Source organism: Salvelinus fontinalis, chromosome 4 (genome assembly GCF_029448725.1).
Source record: "Salvelinus fontinalis isolate EN_2023a chromosome 4, ASM2944872v1, whole genome shotgun sequence".
Classification (NCBI taxonomy): Eukaryota; Metazoa; Chordata; class Actinopteri; order Salmoniformes; family Salmonidae; genus Salvelinus; species Salvelinus fontinalis.
Genome location: NC_074668.1, coordinates 7,896,181 through 7,919,102, shown reverse-complemented (window position 1 = coordinate 7,919,102; position 22,922 = coordinate 7,896,181). Strand labels below are relative to the sequence as shown.

At 36.4% G+C, this 22,922-nt stretch overlaps 1 protein-coding gene across 1 annotated transcript in view; it reads left to right on the top strand.

Moving 5' to 3' along the window:
* Positions 1-22,618, top strand: part of tars1 (threonyl-tRNA synthetase 1) — a 155,328-nt gene extending 132,710 nt beyond the window's left edge. The window contains exons 17-18 of the mRNA XM_055918669.1: positions 18,135-18,322; positions 21,934-22,618. Of these exons, the coding sequence (XP_055774644.1) occupies positions 18,135-18,322; positions 21,934-22,082 (337 nt within the window). The 3' untranslated portion in view covers positions 22,083-22,618. The remainder of the gene's footprint in view (positions 1-18,134; positions 18,323-21,933) is intronic.
* Positions 22,619-22,922: the final 304 nt, after the last annotated feature.

The following is a 22,922-nucleotide window of genomic DNA, read 5'->3' as shown; positions in this document are numbered from 1 at the left end:
AGCTGGTAATACTAGTACTGATACTACTACTATCTAATCTACTGTAGCTGGTAATACTAGTACTGATACTATCTAATCTACTGTAGCTGGTAATACTAGTACTGATACTACTATCTAATCTACTGTAGCTGGTAATACTAGTACTGATACTACTACTATCTAATCTACTGTAGCTGGTAATACTAGTACTGATACTACTACTATCTAATCTACTGTAGCTGGTAATACTAGTACTGATACTACTACTATCTAATCTACTGTAGCTGGTAATACTAGTACTGATACTACTACTATCTAATCTACTGTAGCTGGTAATACTAGTACTGATACTACTACTATCTAATCTACTGTAGCTGGTAATACTAGTACTGATACTACTACTATCTAATCTACTGTAGCTGGTAATACTAGTACTGATACTACTATCTGATCTACTGTAGCTGGTAATACTAGTACTGATACTACTACATCTAATCTACTGTAGCTGTTAATACTAGTACTGATACTACTACTATATAATCTACTGTAGCTGGTAATACTAGTACTGATACTATCTAATCTACTGTAGCTGGTAATACTAGTACTGATACTACTACTATCTAATCTACTGTAGCTGGTAATACTAGTACTGATACTATCTGATCTACTGTAGCTGGTAATACTAGTACTGATACTACTACTATCTAATCTACTGTAGCTGGTAATACTAGTACTGATACTATCTGATCTACTGTAGCTGGTAATACTAGTACTGATACTACTACTATCTAATCTACTGTAGCTGGTAATACTAGTACTGATACTACTACTATCTAATCTACTGTAGCTGGTAATACTAGTACTGATACTACTACTATCTAATCTACTGTAGCTGGTAATACTAGTACTGATACTACTACTATCTAATCTACTGTAGCTGGTAATACTAGTACTGATACTACTACTATCTAATCTACTGTAGCTGGTAATACTAGTACTGATACTATCTAATCTACTGTAGCTGGTAATACTAGTACTGATACTACTACTATCTGATCTACTGTAGCTGGTAATACTAGTACTGATACTACTACTATCTAATCTACTGTAGCTGGTAATACTAGTACTGATACTATCTAATCTACTGTAGCTGGTAATACTAGTACTGATACTACTACTATCTGATCTACTGTAGCTGGTAATACTAGTACTGATACTACTACTATCTAATCTACTGTAGCTGGTAATACTAGTACTGATACTATCTAATCTACTGTAGCTGGTAATACTAGTACTGATACTACTACTATCTAATCTACTGTAGCTGGTAATACTAGTACTGATACTATCTAATCTACTGTAGCTGGTAATACTAGTACTGATACTACTACTATCTAATCTACTGTAGCTGGTAATACTAGTACTGATACTATCTGATCTACTGTAGCTGGTAATACTAGTACTGATACTATCTGATCTACTGTAGCTGGTAATACTAGTACTGATACTACTACTATCTAATCTACTGTAGCTGGTAATACTAGTACTGATACTACTACTATCTGATCTACTGTAGCTGGTAATACTAGTACTGATACTATCTAATCTACTGTAGCTGGTAATACTAGTACTGATACTATCTAATCTACTGTAGCTGGTAATACTAGTACTGATACTACTACTATCTAATCTACTGTAGCTGGTAATACTAGTACTGATACTATCTGATCTACTGTAGCTGGTAATACTAGTACTGATACCTACTATCTAATCTACTGTAGCTGGTAATACTAGTACTGATACTATCTGATCTACTGTAGCTGGTAATACTAGTACTGATACTACTACTATCTAATCTACTGTAGCTGGTAATACTAGTACTGATACTACTACTATCTAATCTACTGTAGCTGGTAATACTAGTACTGATACTACTACTATCTAATCTACTGTAGCTGGTAATACTAGTACTGATACTACTACTATCTAATCTACTGTAGCTGGTAATACTAGTACTGATACTACTACTATCTAATCTACTGTAGCTGGTAATACTAGTACTGATACTACTACTATCTAATCTACTGTAGCTGGTAATACTAGTACTGATACTATCTAATCTACTGTAGCTGGTAATACTAGTACTGATACTACTACTATCTGATCTACTGTAGCTGGTAATACTAGTACTGATACTACTACTATCTAATCTACTGTAGCTGGTAATACTAGTACTGATACTATCTAATCTACTGTAGCTGGTAATACTAGTACTGATACTACTACTATCTGATCTACTGTAGCTGGTAATACTAGTACTGATACTACTACTATCTAATCTACTTTAGCTGGTAATACTAGTACTGATACTATCTAATCTACTGTAGCTGGTAATACTAGTACTGATACTACTACTATCTAATCTACTGTAGCTGGTAATACTAGTACTGATACTATCTGATCTACTGTAGCTGGTAATACTAGTACTGATACTATCTGATCTACTGTAGCTGGTAATACTAGTACTGATACTATCTAATCTACTGTAGCTGGTAATACTAGTACTGATACTACTACTATCTAATCTACTGTAGCTGGTAATACTAGTACTGATACTATCTGAATCTACTGTAGCTGGTAATACTAGTACTGATACTACTATCTAATCTACTGTAGCTGGTAATACTAGTACTGATACTACTACTATCTAATCTACTGTAGCTGGTAATACTAGTACTGATACTACTACTATCTAATCTACTGTAGCTGGTAATACTAGTACTGATACTACTACTATCTAATCTACTGTAGCTGGTAATACTAGTACTGATACTACTACTATCTAATCTACTGTAGCTGGTAATACTAGTACTGATACTACTACTATCTAATCTACTGTAGCTGGTAATACTAGTACTGATACTACTACTATCTAATCTACTGTAGCTGGTAATACTAGTACTGATACTACTACTATCTAATCTACTGTAGCTGGTAATACTAGTACTGATACTATCTAATCTACTGTAGCTGGTAATACTAGTACTGATACTACTACTATCTGATCTACTGTAGCTGGTAATACTAGTACTGATACTACTACTATCTAATCTACTTTAGCTGGTAATACTAGTACTGATACTATCTAATCTACTGTAGCTGGTAATACTAGTACTGATACTACTACTATCTGATCTACTGTAGCTGGTAATACTAGTACTGATACTACTACTATCTAATCTACTGTAGCTGGTAATACTAGTACTGATACTATCTAATCTACTGTAGCTGGTAATACTAGTACTGATACTACTACTATCTAATCTACTGTAGCTGGTAATACTAGTACTGATACTATCTGATCTACTGTAGCTGGTAATACTAGTACTGATACTATCTGATCTACTGTAGCTGGTAATACTAGTACTGATACTATCTAATCTACTGTAGCTGGTAATACTAGTACTGATACTACTACTATCTAATCTACTGTAGCTGGTAATACTAGTACTGATACTATCTGATCTACTGTAGCTGGTAATACTAGTACTGATACTACTACTATCTAATCTACTGTAGCTGGTAATACTAGTACTGATACTATCTGATCTACTGTAGCTGGTAATACTAGTACTGATACTACTACTATCTAATCTACTGTAGCTGGTGATACTAGTACTGATACTACTACTATCTAATCTACTGTAGCTGGTAATACTAGTACTGATACTACTACTATCTAATCTACTGTAGCTGGTAATACTAGTACTGATACTACTACTATCTAATCTACTGTAGCTGGTAATACTAGTACTGATACTACTACTATCTAATCTACTGTAGCTGGTAATACTAGTACTGATACTATCTAATCTACTGTAGCTGGTAATACTAGTACTGATACTACTACTATCTGATCTACTGTAGCTGGTAATACTAGTACTGATACTACTACTATCTAATCTACTTTAGCTGGTAATACCAGTACTGATACTATCTAATCTACTGTAGCTGGTAATACTAGTACTGATACTACTACTATCTGATCTACTGTAGCTGGTAATACTAGTACTGATACTACTACTATCTAATCTACTTTAGCTGGTAATACTAGTACTGATACTATCTAATCTACTGTAGCTGGTAATACTAGTACTGATACTACTACTATCTAATCTACTGTAGCTGGTAATACTAGTACTGATACTATCTGATCTACTGTAGCTGGTAATACTAGTACTGATACTATCTAATCTACTGTAGCTGGTAATACTAGTACTGATACTATCTAATCTACTGTAGCTGGTAATACTAGTACTGATACTACTACTATCTAATCTACTGTAGCTGGTAATACTAGTACTGATACTATCTGATCTACTGTAGCTGGTAATACTAGTACTGATACTACTACTATCTAATCTACTGTAGCTGGTAATACTAGTACTGATACTACTACTATCTAATCTACTGTAGCTGGTAATACTAGTACTGATACTACTACTATCTAATCTACTGTAGCTGGTAATACTAGTACTGATACTACTACTATCTAATCTACTGTAGCTGGTAATACTAGTACTGATACTATCTAATCTACTGTAGCTGGTAATACTAGTACTGATACTACTACTATCTGATCTACTGTAGCTGGTAATACTAGTACTGATACTACTACTATCTAATCTACTTTAGCTGGTAATACCAGTACTGATACTATCTAATCTACTGTAGCTGGTAATACTAGTACTGATACTACTACTATCTGATCTACTGTAGCTGGTAATACTAGTACTGATACTACTACTATCTAATCTACTTTAGCTGGTAATACTAGTACTGATACTATCTAATCTACTGTAGCTGGTAATACTAGTACTGATACTACTACTATCTAATCTACTGTAGCTGGTAATACTAGTACTGATACTATCTGATCTACTGTAGCTGGTAATACTAGTACTGATACTATCTGATCTACTGTAGCTGGTAATACTAGTACTGATACTATCTAATCTACTGTAGCTGGTAATACTAGTACTGATACTACTACTATCTAATCTACTGTAGCTGGTAATACTAGTACTGATACTATCTGATCTACTGTAGCTGGTAATACTAGTACTGATACTACTATCTAATCTACTATAGCTGGTAATACTAGTACTGATACTACCACTATCTGATCTACTGTAGCTGGTAATACTAGTACTGATACTATCTGATCTACTGTAGCTGGTAATACTAGTACTACTACTATCTGATCTACTGTAGCTGGTAATACTAGTACTGATACTATCTGATCTACTGTAGCTGGTAATACTAGTACTGATACTATCTGATCTACTGTAGCTGGTAATACTAGTACTGATACTACTACTATCTAATCTACTGTAGCTGGTAATACTAGTACTGATACTACTAATATCTAATCTACTGTAGCTGGTAATACTAGTACTGATACTATCTAATCTACTGTAGCTGGTAATACTAGTACTGATACTACTACTATCTAATCTACTGTAGCTGGTAATACTAGTACTGATACTACTACTATCTGATCTACTGTAGCTGGTAATACTAGTACTGATACTATCTGATCTACTGTAGCTGGTAATACTAGTACTGATACTACTACTATCTGATCTACTGTAGCTGGTAATACTAGTACTGATACTACTACTATCTGATCTACTGTAGCTGGTAATACTAGTACTGATACTACTACTATCTGATCTACTGTAGCTGGTAATACTAGTACTGATACTACTACTATCTGATCTACTGTAGCTGGTAATACTAGTACTGATACTACTACTATCTAATCTACTGTAGCTGGTAATACTAGTACTGATACTATCTGATCTACTGTAGCTGGTAATACTAGTACTGATACTATCTGATCTACTGTAGCTGGTAATAATAGTACTGATACTACTATCTAATCTACTGTAGCTGGTAATACTAGTACTGATACTACTAATATATAATCTACTGTAGCTGGCAATACTAGTACTGATACTACTACTATCTAATCTACTGTAGCTGGTAATACTAGTACTGATACTATCTGATCTACTGTAGCTGGTAATACTAGTACTGATACTACTACTATCTAATCTACTGTAGCTGGTAATACTAGTACTGATACTATCTGATCTACTGTAGCTGGTAATACTAGTACTGATACTACTACTATCTAATCTACTGTAGCTGGTGATACTAGTACTGATACTACTACTATCTAATCTACTGTAGCTGGTAATACTAGTACTGATACTACTACTATCTAATCTACCGTAGCTGGTATTACTAGTACTGATACTACTACTATCTAATCTACTGTAGCTGGTAATACTAGTACTGATACTACTACTATCTAATCTACTGTAGCTGGTAATACTAGTACTGATACTACTACTATCTAATCTACTGTAGCTGGTAATACTAGTACTGATACTACTACTATCTAATCTACTGTAGCTGGTAATACTAGTACTGATACTATCTAATCTACTGTAGCTGGTAATACTAGTACTGATACTACTACTATCTAATCTACCGTAGCTGGTAATACTAGTACTGATACTATCTGATCTACTGTAGCTGGTAATACTAGTACTGATACTATCTAATCTACTGTAGCTGGTAATACTAGTACTGATACTATCTAATCTACTGTAGCTGGTAATACTAGTACTGATACTACTACTATCTAATCTACTGTAGCTGGTAATACTAGTACTGATACTATCTAATCTACTGTAGCTGGTAATACAAGTACTGATACTACTATCTAATCTACTGTAGCTGGTAATACTAGTACTGATACTACTACTATCTAATCTACTGTAGCTGGTAATACTAGTACTGATACTACTACTATCTAATCTACTGTAGCTGGTAATACTAGTACTGATACTACTACTATCTAATCTACTGTAGCTGGTAATACTAGTACTGATACTACTACTATCTAATCTACTGTAGCTGGTAATACTAGTACTGATACTACTACTATCTAATCTACTGTAGCTGTTAATACTAGTACTGATACTACTACTATATAATCTACTGTAGCTGGTAATACTAGTACTGATACTACTATCTGATCTACTGTAGCTGGTAATACTAGTACTGATACTACTACTATCTAATCTACTGTAGCTGTTAATACTAGTACTGATACTACTACTATATAATCTACTGTAGCTGGTAATACTAGTACTGATACTATCTAATCTACTGTAGCTGGTAATACTAGTACTGATACTACTACTATCTAATCTACTGTAGCTGGTAATACTAGTACTGATACTATCTGATCTACTGTAGCTGGTAATACTAGTACTGATACTACTACTATCTAATCTACTGTAGCTGGTAATACTAGTACTGATACTATCTGATCTACTGTAGCTGGTAATACTAGTACTGATACTACTACTATCTAATCTACTGTAGCTGGTGATACTAGTACTGATACTACTACTATCTAATCTACTGTAGCTGGTAATACTAGTACTGATACTACTACTATCTAATCTACTGTAGCTGGTAATACTAGTACTGATACTACTACTATCTAATCTACTGTAGCTGGTAATACTAGTACTGATACTACTACTATCTAATCTACTGTAGCTGGTAATACTAGTACTGATACTATCTAATCTACTGTAGCTGGTAATACTAGTACTGATACTACTACTATCTGATCTACTGTAGCTGGTAATACTAGTACTGATACTACTACTATCTAATCTACTTTAGCTGGTAATACTAGTACTGATACTATCTAATCTACTGTAGCTGGTAATACTAGTACTGATACTACTACTATCTGATCTACTGTAGCTGGTAATACTAGTACTGATACTACTACTATCTAATCTACTTTAGCTGGTAATACTAGTACTGATACTATCTAATCTACTGTAGCTGGTAATACTAGTACTGATACTACTACTATCTAATCTACTGTAGCTGGTAATACTAGTACTGATACTATCTGATCTACTGTAGCTGGTAATACTAGTACTGATACTATCTGATCTACTGTAGCTGGTAATACTAGTACTGATACTATCTAATCTACTGTAGCTGGTAATACTAGTACTGATACTATCTGATCTACTGTAGCTGGTAATACTATTACTGATACTACTATCTAATCTACTATAGCTGGTAATACTAGTACTGATACTACCACTATCTGATCTACTGTAGCTGGTAATACTAGTACTGATACTATCTGATCTACTGTAGCTGGTAATACTAGTACTACTACTATCTGATCTACTGTAGCTGGTAATACTAGTACTGATACTATCTGATCTACTGCAGCTGGTAATACTAGTACTGATACTATCTGATCTACTGTAGCTGGTAATACTAGTACTGATACTACTACTATCTAATCTACTGTAGCTGGTAATACTAGTACTGATACTACTAATATCTAATCTACTGTAGCTGGTAATACTAGTACTGATACTATCTAATCTACTGTAGCTGGTAATACTAGTACTGATACTACTACTATCTAATCTACTGTAGCTGGTAATACTAGTACTGATACTATCTGATCTACTGTAGCTGGTAATACTAGTACTGATACTATCTGATCTACTGTAGCTGGTAATACTAGTACTGATACTATCTAATCTACTGTAGCTGGTAATACTAGTACTGATACTACTACTATCTAATCTACTGTAGCTGGTAATACTAGTACTGATACTACTACTATCTGATCTACTGTAGCTGGTAATACTAGTACTGATACTATCTGATCTACTGTAGCTGGTAATACTAGTACTGATACTACTACTATCTGATCTACTGTAGCTGGTAATACTAGTACTGATACTACTACTATCTGATCTACTGTAGCTGGTAATACTAGTACTGATACTACTACTATCTGATCTACTGTAGCTGGTAATACTAGTACTGATACTACTACTATCTGATCTACTGTAGCTGGTAATACTAGTACTGATACTACTACTATCTAATCTACTGTAGCTGGTAATACTAGTACTGATACTATCTGATCTACTGTAGCTGGTAATACTAGTACTGATACTATCTGATCTACTGTAGCTGGTAATACTAGTACTGATACTACTACTATCTAATCTACTGTAGCTGGTAATACTAGTACTGATACTATCTAATCTACTGTAGCTGGTAATACTAGTACTGATACTACTATCTAATCTACTGTAGCTGGTAATACTAGTACTGATACTACTACTATCTAATCTACTGTAGCTGGTAATACTAGTACTGATACTATCTGATCTACTGTAGCTGGTAATACTAGTACTGATACTATCTGATCTACTGTAGCTGGTAATACTAGTACTGATACTATCTGATCTACTGTAGCTGGTAATACTAGTACTGATACTATCTGATCTACTGTAGCTGGTAATACTAGTACTGATACTATCTAATCTACTGTAGCTGGTAATACTAGTACTGATACTACTACTATCTAATCTACTGTAGCTGGTAATACTAGTACTGATACTATCTAATCTACTGTAGCTGGTAATACTAGTACTGATACTACTATCTAATCTACTGTAGCTGGTAATACTAGTACTGATACTACTACTATCTAATCTACTGTAGCTGGTAATACTAGTACTGATACTACTACTATCTAATCTACTGTAGCTGGTAATACTAGTACTGATACTACTACTATCTAATCTACTGTAGCTGGTAATACTAGTACTGATACTACTACTATCTAATCTACTGTAGCTGGTAATACTAGTACTGATACTACTACTATCTAATCTACTGTAGCTGTTAATACTAGTACTGATACTACTATCTAATCTACTGTAGCTGGTAATACTAGTACTGATACTACTACTATCTAATCTACTGTAGCTGGTAATACTAGTACTGATACTACTATCTGATCTACTGTAGCTGGTAATACTAGTACTGATACTACTACTATCTAATCTACTGTAGCTGTTAATACTAGTACTGATACTACTACTATATAATCTACTGTAGCTGGTAATACTAGTACTGATACTATCTAATCTACTGTAGCTGGTAATACTAGTACTGATACTACTACTATCTAATCTACTGTAGCTGGTAATACTAGTACTGATACTATCTGATCTACTGTAGCTGGTAATACTAGTACTGATACTATCTGATCTACTGTAGCTGGTAATACTAGTACTGATACTACTACTATCTAATCTACTGTAGCTGGTAATACTAGTACTGATACTACTACTATCTGATCTACTGTAGCTGGTAATACTAGTACTGATACTATCTAATCTACTGTAGCTGGTAATACTAGTACTGATACTATCTAATCTACTGTAGCTGGTAATACTAGTACTGATACTACTACTATCTAATCTACTGTAGCTGGTAATACTAGTACTGATACTATCTGATCTACTGTAGCTGGTAATACTAGTACTGATACTACTACTATCTAATCTACTGTAGCTGGTAATACTAGTACTGATACTATCTGATCTACTGTAGCTGGTAATACTAGTACTGATACTACTACTATCTAATCTACTGTAGCTGGTGATACTAGTACTGATACTACTACTATCTAATCTACTGTAGCTGGTAATACTAGTACTGATACTACTACTATCTAATCTACTGTAGCTGGTAATACTAGTACTGATACTACTACTATCTAATCTACTGTAGCTGGTAATACTAGTACTGATACTACTACTATCTAATCTACTGTAGCTGGTAATACTAGTACTGATACTACTACTATCTAATCTACTGTAGCTGGTAATACTAGTACTGATACTATCTAATCTACTGTAGCTGGTAATACTAGTACTGATACTACTACTATCTGATCTACTGTAGCTGGTAATACTAGTACTGATACTACTACTATCTAATCTACTTTAGCTGGTAATACTAGTACTGATACTATCTAATCTACTGTAGCTGGTAATACTAGTACTGATACTACTACTATCTGATCTACTGTAGCTGGTAATACTAGTACTGATACTACTACTATCTAATCTACTTTAGCTGGTAATACTAGTACTGATACTATCTAATCTACTGTAGCTGGTAATACTAGTACTGATACTACTACTATCTAATCTACTGTAGCTGGTAATACTAGTACTGATACTATCTGATCTACTGTAGCTGGTAATACTAGTACTGATACTATCTGATCTACTGTAGCTGGTAATACTAGTACTGATACTATCTAATCTACTGTAGCTGGTAATACTAGTACTGATACTACTACTATCTAATCTACTGTAGCTGGTAATACTAGTACTGATACTATCTGATCTACTGTAGCTGGTAATACTAGTACTGATACTACTATCTAATCTACTATAGCTGGTAATACTAGTACTGATACTACCACTATCTGATCTACTGTAGCTGGTAATACTAGTACTGATACTATCTGATCTACTGTAGCTGGTAATACTAGTACTACTACTATCTGATCTACTGTAGCTGGTAATACTAGTACTGATACTATCTGATCTACTGTAGCTGGTAATACTAGTACTGATACTATCTGATCTACTGTAGCTGGTAATACTAGTACTGATACTACTACTATCTAATCTACTGTAGCTGGTAATACTAGTACTGATACTACTAATATCTAATCTACTGTAGCTGGTAATACTAGTACTGATACTATCTAATCTACTGTAGCTGGTAATACTAGTACTGATACTACTACTATCTAATCTACTGTAGCTGGTAATACTAGTACTGATACTACTACTATCTGATCTACTGTAGCTGGTAATACTAGTACTGATACTATCTGATCTACTGTAGCTGGTAATACTAGTACTGATACTACTACTATCTGATCTACTGTAGCTGGTAATACTAGTACTGATACTACTACTATCTGATCTACTGTAGCTGGTAATACTAGTACTGATACTACTACTATCTGATCTACTGTAGCTGGTAATACTAGTACTGATACTACTACTATCTGATCTACTGTAGCTGGTAATACTAGTACTGATACTACTAATATATAATCTACTGTAGCTGGCAATACTAGTACTGATACTACTACTATCTAATCTACTGTAGCTGTTAATACTAGTACTGATACTACTACTATATAATCTACTGTAGCTGGTAATACTAGTACTGATACTACTATCTAATCTACTTTAGCTGGTAATACTAGTACTGATACTATCTAATCTACTGTAGCTGGTAATACTAGTACTGATACTACTACTATCTAATCTACTGTAGCTGGTAATACTAGTACTGATACTATCTGATCTACTGTAGCTGGTAATACTAGTACTGATACTATCTGATCTACTGTAGCTGGTAATACTAGTACTGATACTACTACTATCTAATCTACTGTAGCTGGTAATACTAGTACTGATACTACTAATATATAATCTACTGTAGCTGGCAATACTAGTACTGATACTACTACTATCTAATCTACTGTAGCTGGTAATACTAGTACTGATACTACTACTATCTGATCTACTGTAGCTGGTAATACTAGTACTGATACTATCTGATCTACTGTAGCTGGTAATACTAGTACTGATACTACTACTATCTGATCTACTGTAGCTGGTAATACTAGTACTGATACTACTACTATCTGATCTACTGTAGCTGGTAATACTAGTACTGATACTACCACTATCTGATCTACTGTAGCTGGTAATACTAGTACTGATACTACCACTATCTGATCTACTGTAGCTGGTAATACTAGTACTGATACTATCTGATCTACTGTAGCTGGTAATACTAGTACTGATACTACTACTATCTAATCTACTGTAGCTGGTAATACTAGTACTGATACTATCTGATCTACTGTAGCTGGTAATACTAGTACTACTACTATCTGATCTACTGTAGCTGGTAATACTAGTACTGATACTACTACTATCTAATCTACTGTAGCTGGTAATACTAGTACTGATACTACTACTATCTAATCTACTGTAGCTGGTAATACTAGTACTGATACTACTACTATCTAATCTACTGTAGCTGGTAATACTAGTACTGATACTATCTGATCTACTGTAGCTGGTAATACTAGTACTGATACTACTACTATCTAATCTACTGTAGCTGGTAATACTAGTACTGATACTATCTGATCTACTGTAGCTGGTAATACTAGTACTGATACTACTACTATCTAATCTACTGTAGCTGGTAATACTAGTACTGATACTATCTGTTACGGCTGTCGCTTTCCTCATCCTCAGATGAGGTGAGGAGAGAAGGATCTTCTGACCAAAATGCGGGTTCAGGGAAATAAGCCATCTATTATAAATACGATGGTAACGAAACAAAACAAAACACTTTCAAAACTACAAAATAACAAAACGACGTAGAACGGAACCTGAACATAAACTCACATCACAAACGTAAACTCACGGACAGGAACGTTACATCGAAACACACGAACAGCCAAACAGTCCCGTAAGTGAAAACACATCGACAACGACGAAAGACATCACAGGAGACAATCACCCACAAACAAACAGTGAGAACGCCCTACCTAAATATGACTCTTAATTAGAGGAAAACGCAAACCACCTGCCTCTAATCAAGAGCCATACCAGGTAACCCAAAACCAACATAGAAACAGATAACATAGACTGCCCACCCAAAACACATGCCCTGACCATAAACACATAAAAAACAACATAAAACAGGTCAGGACTGTTACACTATCTAATCTACTGTAGCTGGTAATACTAGTACTGATACTACTACTATCTAATCTACTGTAGCTGGTAATACTAGTACTGATACTATATAATCTACTGTAGCTGTTAATACTAGTACTGATACTATCTAATCTACTGTAGCTGGTAATACTAGTACTGATACTACTACTATCTAATCTACTGTAGCTGGTAATACTAGTACTACTACTATCTAATCTACTGTAGCTGGTAATACTAGTACTGATACTACTACTATCTGATCTACTGTAGCTGGTAATACTAGTACTGATACTACTACTATCTGATCTACTGTAGCTGGTAATACTAGTACTGATACTATCTAATCTACTGTAGCTGGTAATACTAGTACTGATACTACTACTATCTAATCTACTGTAGCTGGTAATACTAGTACTGATACTACTACTATCTAATCTACTGTAGCTGGTAATACTAGTACTGATACTACTACTATCTAATCTACTGTAGCTGGTAATACTAGTACTGATACTACTACTATCTAATCTACTGTAGCTGGTAATACTAGTACTGATACTACTAATATCTAATCTACTGTAGCTGGTAATACTAGTACTGATACTATCTAATCTACTGTAGCTGGTAATACTAGTACTGATACTACTACTATCTAATCTACTGTAGCTGGTAATACTAGTACTGATACTATCTGATCTACTGTAGCTGGTAATACTAGTACTACTACTATCTGATCTACTGTAGCTGGTAATACTAGTACTGATACTATCTGATCTACTGTAGCTGGTAATACTAGTACTGATACTACTACTATCTAATCTACTGTAGCTGGTAATACTAGTACTGATACTACTACTATCTGATCTACTGTAGCTGGTAATACTAGTACTGATACTATCTGATCTACTGTAGCTGGTAATACTAGTACTGATACTATCTAATCTACTGTAGCTGGTAATACTAGTACTGATACTACTACTATCTAATCTACTGTAGCTGGTAATACTAGTACTGATACTATCTGATCTACTGTAGCTGGTAATACTAGTACTGATACTATCTGATCTACTGTAGCTGGTAATACTAGTACTGATACTACTACTATCTAATCTACTGTAGCTGGTAATACTAGTACTGATACTACTACTATCTAATCTACTGTAGCTGGTAATACTAGTACTGATACTATCTAATCTACTGTAGCTGGTAATACTAGTACTGATACTACTACTATCTGATCTACTGTAGCTGGTAATACTAGTACTGATACTATCTGATCTACTGTAGCTGGTAATACTAGTACTGATACTACTATCTGATCTACTGTAGCTGGTAATACTAGTACTGATACTACTACTATCTAATCTACTGTAGCTGGTAATACTAGTACTGATACTACTACTATCTAATCTACTGTAGCTGGTAATACTAGTACTGATACTATCTGATCTACTGTAGCTGGTAATACTAGTACTGATACTACTACTATCTAATCTACTGTAGCTGGTAATACTAGTACTGATACTATCTGATCTACTGTAGCTGGTAATACTAGTACTGATACTATCTGATCTACTGTAGCTGGTAATACTAGTACTACTACTATCTGATCTACTGTAGCTGGTAATACTAGTACTGATACTACTATCTAATCTACTATAGCTGGTAATACTAGTACTGATACTATCTAATCTACTGTAGCTGGTAATACTAGTACTGATACTATCTAATCTACTGTAGCTGGTAATACTAGTACTGATACTACTACTATCTAATCTACTTTAGATGGTAATACCAGTACTGATACTATCTAATCTACTGTAGCTGGTAATACTAGTACTGATACTACTACTATCTAATCTACTGTAGCTGGTAATACTAGTACTGATACTATCTGATCTACTGTAGCTGGTAATACTAGTACTGATACTATCTAATCTACTGTAGCTGGTAATACTAGTACTGATACTATCTAATCTACTGTAGCTGGTAATACTAGTACTGATACTATCTGATCTACTGTAGCTGGTAATACTAGTACTACTACTATCTGATCTACTGTAGCTGGTAATACTAGTACTGATACTATCTGATCTACTGTAGCTGGTAATACTAGTACTGATACTACTACTATCTGATCTACTGTAGCTGGTAATACTAGTACTGATACTATCTAATCTACTGTAGCTGGTAATACTAGTACTGATACTACTACTATCTAATCTACTGTAGCTGGTAATACTAGTACTGATACTACTACTATCTAATCTACTGTAGCTGGTAATACTAGTACTGATACTACTATCTAATCTACTGTAGCTGGTAATACTAGTACTGATACTACTACTATCTAATATACTGTAGCTGGTAATACTAGTACTGATACTATCTGATCTACTGTAGCTGGTAATACTAGTACTGATACTACTACTATCTAATCTACTGTAGCTGGTAATACTAGTACTGATACTACTACTATCTGATCTACTGTAGCTGGTAATACTAGTACTGATACTACTACTATCTGATCTACTGTAGCTGGTAATACTAGTACTGATACTATCTAATCTACTGTAGCTGGTAATACTAGTACTGATACTATCTAATCTACTGTAGCTGGTAATACTAGTACTGATACTACTACTATCTGATCTACTGTAGCTGGTAATACTAGTACTGATACTATCTGATCTACTGTAGCTGGTAATACTAGTACTGATACTATCTGATCTACTGTAGCTGGTAATACTAGTACTGATACTATCTGATCTACTGTAGCTGGTAATACTAGTACTGATACTATCTGATCTACTGTAGCTGGTAATACTAGTACTGATACTATCTAATCTACTGTAGCTGGTAATACTAGTACTGATACTACTACTATCTAATCTACTGTAGCTGGTAATACTAGTACTGATACTACTACTATCTGATCTACTGTAGCTGGTAATACTAGTACTGATACTATCTGATCTACTGTAGCTGGTAATACTAGTACTGATACTACTACTATCTAATCTACTGTAGCTGGTAATACTAGTACTGATACTACTACTATCTAATCTACTGTAGCTGGTAATACTAGTACTGATACTACTACTATCTAATCTACTGTAGCTGGTAATACTAGTACTGATACTACTACTATCTAATCTACTGTAGCTGGTAATACTAGTACTGATACTATCTGATCTACTGTAGCTGGTAATACTAGTACTGATACTACTACTATCTGATCTACTGTAGCTGGTAATATTAGTACTGATACTACTACTATCTAATCTACTGTAGCTGGTAATACTAGTACTGATACTATCTGATCTACTGTAGCTGGTAATACTAGTACTGATACTACTACTATCTAATCTACTGTAGCTGGTGATACTAGTACTGATACTATCTAATCTACTGTAGCTGGTAATACTAGTACTACTACTATCTAATCTACTGTAGCTGGTAATACTAGTACTGATACTACTACTATCTAATCTACTGTAGCTGGTAATACTAGTACTGATACTACTACTATCTAATCTACTGTAGCTGGTAATACTAGTACTGATACTATCTGATCTACTGTAGCTGGTAATACTAGTACTGATACTACCACTATCTGATCTACTGTAGCTGGTAATACTAGTACTGATACTACTACTATCTAATCTACTGTAGCTGGTAATACTAGTACTGATACTACTACTATCTAATCTACTGTAGCTGGTAATACTAGTACTGATACTACTACTATCTAATCTACTGTAGCTGGTAATATTAGTACTGATACTATCTGATCTACTGTAGCTGGTAATACTAGTACTGATACTATCTAATCTACTGTAGCTGGTAATACTAGTACTGATACTATCTAATCTACTGTAGCTGGTAGTACTAGTACTGATACTACTACTATCTAATCTACTGTAGCTGGTAATACTAGTACTGATACTACTACTATCTAATCTACTGTAGCTGGTAATACTAGTACTGATACTACTACTATCTAATCTACTGTAGCTGGTAATACTAGTACTGATACTATCTGATCTACTGTAGCTGGTAATACTAGTACTGATACTATATAATCTACTGTAGCTGGTAATACTAGTACTGATACTATCTAATCTACTGTAGCTGGTAATACTAGTACTGATACTATATAATCTACTGTAGCTGGTAATACTAGTACTGATACTATCTGATCTACTGTAGCTGGTAATACTAGTACTGATACTACTACTATCTGATCTACTGTAGCTGGTAATACTAGTACTGAAAATAAAATGATTGGGTTACCCCAAATGGCCGGAGCTGGTACCGCGTCCAAAGCAGCTGCTTAGAGTTTTAACCGGTTAAAAACACGGTAATAAGATGTCAATACCCTCCTCTCCCCAGGCCCCTGTGGCTGTCCCCTCGTCAGGTGATGGTGGTACCTGTAGGACCCACCCTGGATGACTATGCTCAGAAGATCCGTGATGATTTCCACCGTGGAGGTCTGATGACAGACGTGGACTGTGATGCCAGCTGCACCCTGAACAAGAAGATACGTAACGCACAGCTGGCACAGTACAATTTCATCCTGGGTAAGTAGTGGTGGTGGGGTCTAGGGTATGGGCTTTGGGCTGCGTGGTGGGGTCTAGGGTATGGGCTGAGTGGTGGGGTCTAGGGTATGGGCTGAGTGCTGGGGTCTAGGGTATGGGCTGAGTGCTGGGGTCTAGGGTATGGGCTGAGTGGTGGGGTCTAGGGTATGGGCTGAGTGGTGGGGTCTAGGGTATGGGCTGAGTGGTGGGGTCTAGGGTATGGGCTGAGTGGTGGGGTCTAGGGTATGGGCTGAGTGCTGGGGTATGGGCTGAGTGCTGGGGTCTAGGGTATGGGCTGAGTGCTGGGGTCTAGGGTATGGGCTGAGTGCTGGGGTCTAGGGTATGGGCTGAGTGGTGGGGTCTAGGGTATGGGCTGAGTGCTGGGGTCTAGGGTATGGGCTGAGTGGTGGGGTCTAGGGTATGGGCTGAGTGCTGGGGTCTAGGGTATGGGCTGAGTGCTGGGGTCTAGGGTATGGGCTGAGTGCTGGGGTCTAGGGTATGGGCTGAGTGCTGGGGTCTAGGGTATGGGCTGAGTGCTGGGGTCTAGGGTATGGGCTGAGTGCTGGGGTCTAGGGTATGGGCTGAGTGGTGGGGTCTAGGGTATGGGCTGAGTGGTGGGGTCTAGGGTATGGGCTGAGTGGTGGGGTCTAGGGTATGGGCTGAGTGCTGGGGTCTAGGGTATGGGCTGAGTGCTGGGGTCTAGGGTATGGGCTGAGTGGTGGGGTATTACCAGCTACAGTAGATCAGATAGTATGGGCTTTGGGCTTTGAGAGAGGTTATACACAGAGAGAGGAAGCATTGAAGCAAGCAGGGAGAGAGGTTATACACAGAGAGAGGAAGCATTGAAGCAAGTAGGGAGAGAGGTTATACACAGAGAGAGGAAGCATTGAAGCAAGCAGAGAGAGAGGTTATACACAGAGAGAGGAAGCATTGAAGCAAGCAGAGAGAGAGGTTATACACAGAGAGAGGAAGCATTGAAGCAAGCAGGGAGAGAGGTTATACACAGAGAGAGGAAGCATTGAAGCAAGCAGGGAGAGAGGTTATACACAGAGAGAGGAAGCATTGAAGCAAGCAGGGAGAGAGGTTCTACACAGAGAGAGGAAGCATTGAAGCAAGCAGGGAGAGAGGTTATACACAGAGGAAGCATTGAAGCAAGCAGAGAGAGAGGTTATACACAGAGAGAGGAAGCATTGAAGCAAGCAGGGATAGAGGTTATACACAGAGAGAGGAAGCATTGAAGCAAGCAGGGAGAGGTTATACACAGAGAGAGGAAGCATTGAAGCAAGCAGGGAGAGAGGTTCTACACAGAGGAAGCATTGAAGCAAGCAGGGAGAGAGGTTATACACAGAGAGAGGAAGCATTGAAGCAAGCAGGGAGAGAGGTTATACACAGAGAGAGGAAGCATTGAAGCAAGCAGGGAGAGAGGTTATACACAGAGAGAGGAAGCATTGAAGCAAGCAGGGAGAGAGGTTATACACAGAGAGAGGAAGCATTGAAGCAAGCAGAGAGAGGTTAGTAGTAGAGTGGTTCCCAAACTGGGGCTCCGGGACACATGTTGGGTCCCCTGAGAGAATTTAATCTTATCAAACACATTAACTTGTTTCTCATCAAATGGGTCGAGAATACAACATTTAAGAGTCAGGGCCTTTTACACTGCCAGAATTCACTTTCATGTCATGTTGGGACAGCCTGTGTGACCTAACATTTGGTGAAAAACAGTATATAGACAATTTAAATATAAAGACTATTTAATATTATGTTCACTGAACATAAATATAAAGGCAACATACAACAATGTCAGAGTTTACTGAGTTACAGTTCGTTTCAGTCAATCAGACAAATAAATGTGTTTTTCCTTCAAAAACAAGGACATTTAAGTGACCCCAAACTATTGAACAGTTGTGTGTATATATACGTATATATATATGTGTATATATATATATACACACACACAGTAACGCTAAATCGTTTGGACACCTACTCCTGGGGCGGCAGGTAGCCTGGTGGTTAGAGGCGCGGGTGGACTAGTAACCGAAAGGTTCCAAGATCGAATCCTTGAGCTGACAAGGTAAAAATCTGTCGCCCTGCCCCTGAACAAGGCAGTTGACCCACTGTTCCTAGGCCGTCATTGAAAATTGTGTTAAGACGGTCGCTAAGATGAAACGGTTAGTTCCCCAACACTTAGTGAAAACGGGGGTCAATGCAGATAGTCTGGGGATCTAAAATTACGTGTTTGCAACTAACAGTTTCATCTCAGCTAATGTCTTAACTTTGGCATTGGTGTCCCGGTTGAGCTAACGTAGGCTAATGCGATTAACATGAGGGTGTAAGTAACAATAACATTTCCCAGGACATAGACATATCTGATGTTGGCAGAAAGCTTAAATTCTTGTTAATCTAACTGCACTGTCCAATTTACAGTAGCTATTACAGTGAAATAATACCATGCTATTGTTTGAGGAGAATGCACAGATTTTAACTTAAAGTTAATAATAAACAAATTAGGCACCTTTAAGCAGTCTTGGTGAGATTTTTTCCCAGAAATGAAGTGGTTCATTGGATCAGTCTAAAACGTTGCATGTACACTGCTGCCATCTAGTGGGCCAAAATCTAAATAGCAGCTGTGCTTCTATAATACGTTATAACCTTTGTCTTGCATTTCAAAGATGATGGTACAAAAAAAATACAAAATGGTTGGTTCTTTGTATTATCTTTCACCAGATATATTGTGTTCGCCTACATTTCTTTCACATTTCCACAATGGTAAAATAGGTTTCCTTTCAAAATAGGTTTCCTTACCAAGAATATGCATATCCTTGCTTCAGGGCCTGAGCTACAGGAAGTTAGATTTGGGTATGTCATTTTAAGTCAAAATTGAAGAAAAGGGGTGGATCTTTGAGGTTTTAAACCACATTCCAAGCAAGTCATAAGTCATGTCCTTGTCACCAACTAGCTAGTTAGCCCGACTGCTAGATCTGAAATGTGTTTGCAACAATAACAGCGGAGTTACATCTTAGCGACTGTCTTAAACAACCGTCTAACAACACGTAGGTCTGTTAAAAGAACACATTTATTGTGAAACTTACAGGCGAATCATTACGGAATCATCGTCTCTCAGCCTGTCTTTGGTGCTAACGTAACGTTAGCAATGCTAGCTAGCTAAACCTGCTGCATCTGAAGTAGTGTGTTCAACGATAACGGACCAATCCAGCCTCGGCTGTCTAAGCAGCCATCCAACCACACTGGAGGCCGATTGGAACTAATAAAATGTATGAAGTTTACAAGTAATTCGATATGAAAATATAGGCTGTTTAGAAAGTGCACAATGGCTGCCGGGTCGGTGACGGTGGGAGTGGTTTTGCCAAATGGAATCATGGGAGTTTGAGCCTTGAACAACATAAAAAATGTTAAGCTGACTATAAATCTGATTCTATAGGTTTTTGAGTAAACCGCAGACGTGTTAAATAGACAGCTGGAAATGACTGGCCATAATCGATTGTATTAGTCATCTCAGGGATCCTACTTGAAAGCGTAACAGAGAAGCAATTTACAGTTTTGTTTATCACTAAACAGTCAAGACATTAAATCATAATGAACTTCTCTTTTCTGTCCAGTTGTGGGAGAGAAGGAGAAGACCAGCGAGACGGTGAACGTGCGTACGCGTGACAACAAGGTGCACGGCGAGCGCAGCGTCAACGAGTGTATGGAGCGTCTCCAACAGCTGAAGGCCTCGCGCAGCCGTAACGCAGAGGAGGAATTCTGATACCGCTCTGACGCTCCTTTCCAGTGAACCGCATCTCATAGAGGAAGTAAACCTTTCACTGGTTCAGCTTCGAGTCAAACACAAAGCGCAGAACTCCCGAGTCCTTAGAGGCAACTCACTCGCTCGGCCTGTTACCTTGACTACGCATCTGTGTCCTCATTTCTTAATAAACTGGTTTTGCTTTTTGCTTTTTGATTCGCTGAACGTTTTGATAAAACATTATAATCACGACTCTTTCAGGGGAACCTCCAATGTCCTCTCTTGTAATATGTGAAACTCATGATACTTGTTGATGATCTGTTGTAGAAATGTTACAAGGGATGCCCTCTACTTTACTTTGATTTATACCACTTTGCCTCTTTCTCCTCATTGGTTTACATTATAAAGGGAAACAGGAGACAGAAAGTTTTACGTTACTGTAACAAGTGGAGTTCACTGCTGTCAACTGTAGGAACATCCGTTTTCATGACATCAAAGAATTGTAAATATGTAATGCAATTTTGAAAACGTAAAAAAATAAAATATTTCTTACAACAGTTTGGTTTTGTTATCCAATGTCCTATCACAAGCCCTGTCCAAAAATGCACCACTTGTAAAGTTTGGTTTATTGATTTAGGAAAGTTGGTTTATTGATTTAGGAAAGTTGGTTTATTGATTTAGGAAAGTTGGTTTATTGATTTAGGAAAGTTGGTTTATTGATTTAGGAAAGTTGGTTTATTGATTTAGGTAAGTTGGTTTATTCATTTAGGAAAGTTTGATTTAGGAAAGTTGGTTTATTGATTTAGGAAAGTTTGGTTTATTGATTTAGGAAAGTTGGTTTATTGATTTAGGAAAGTTGGT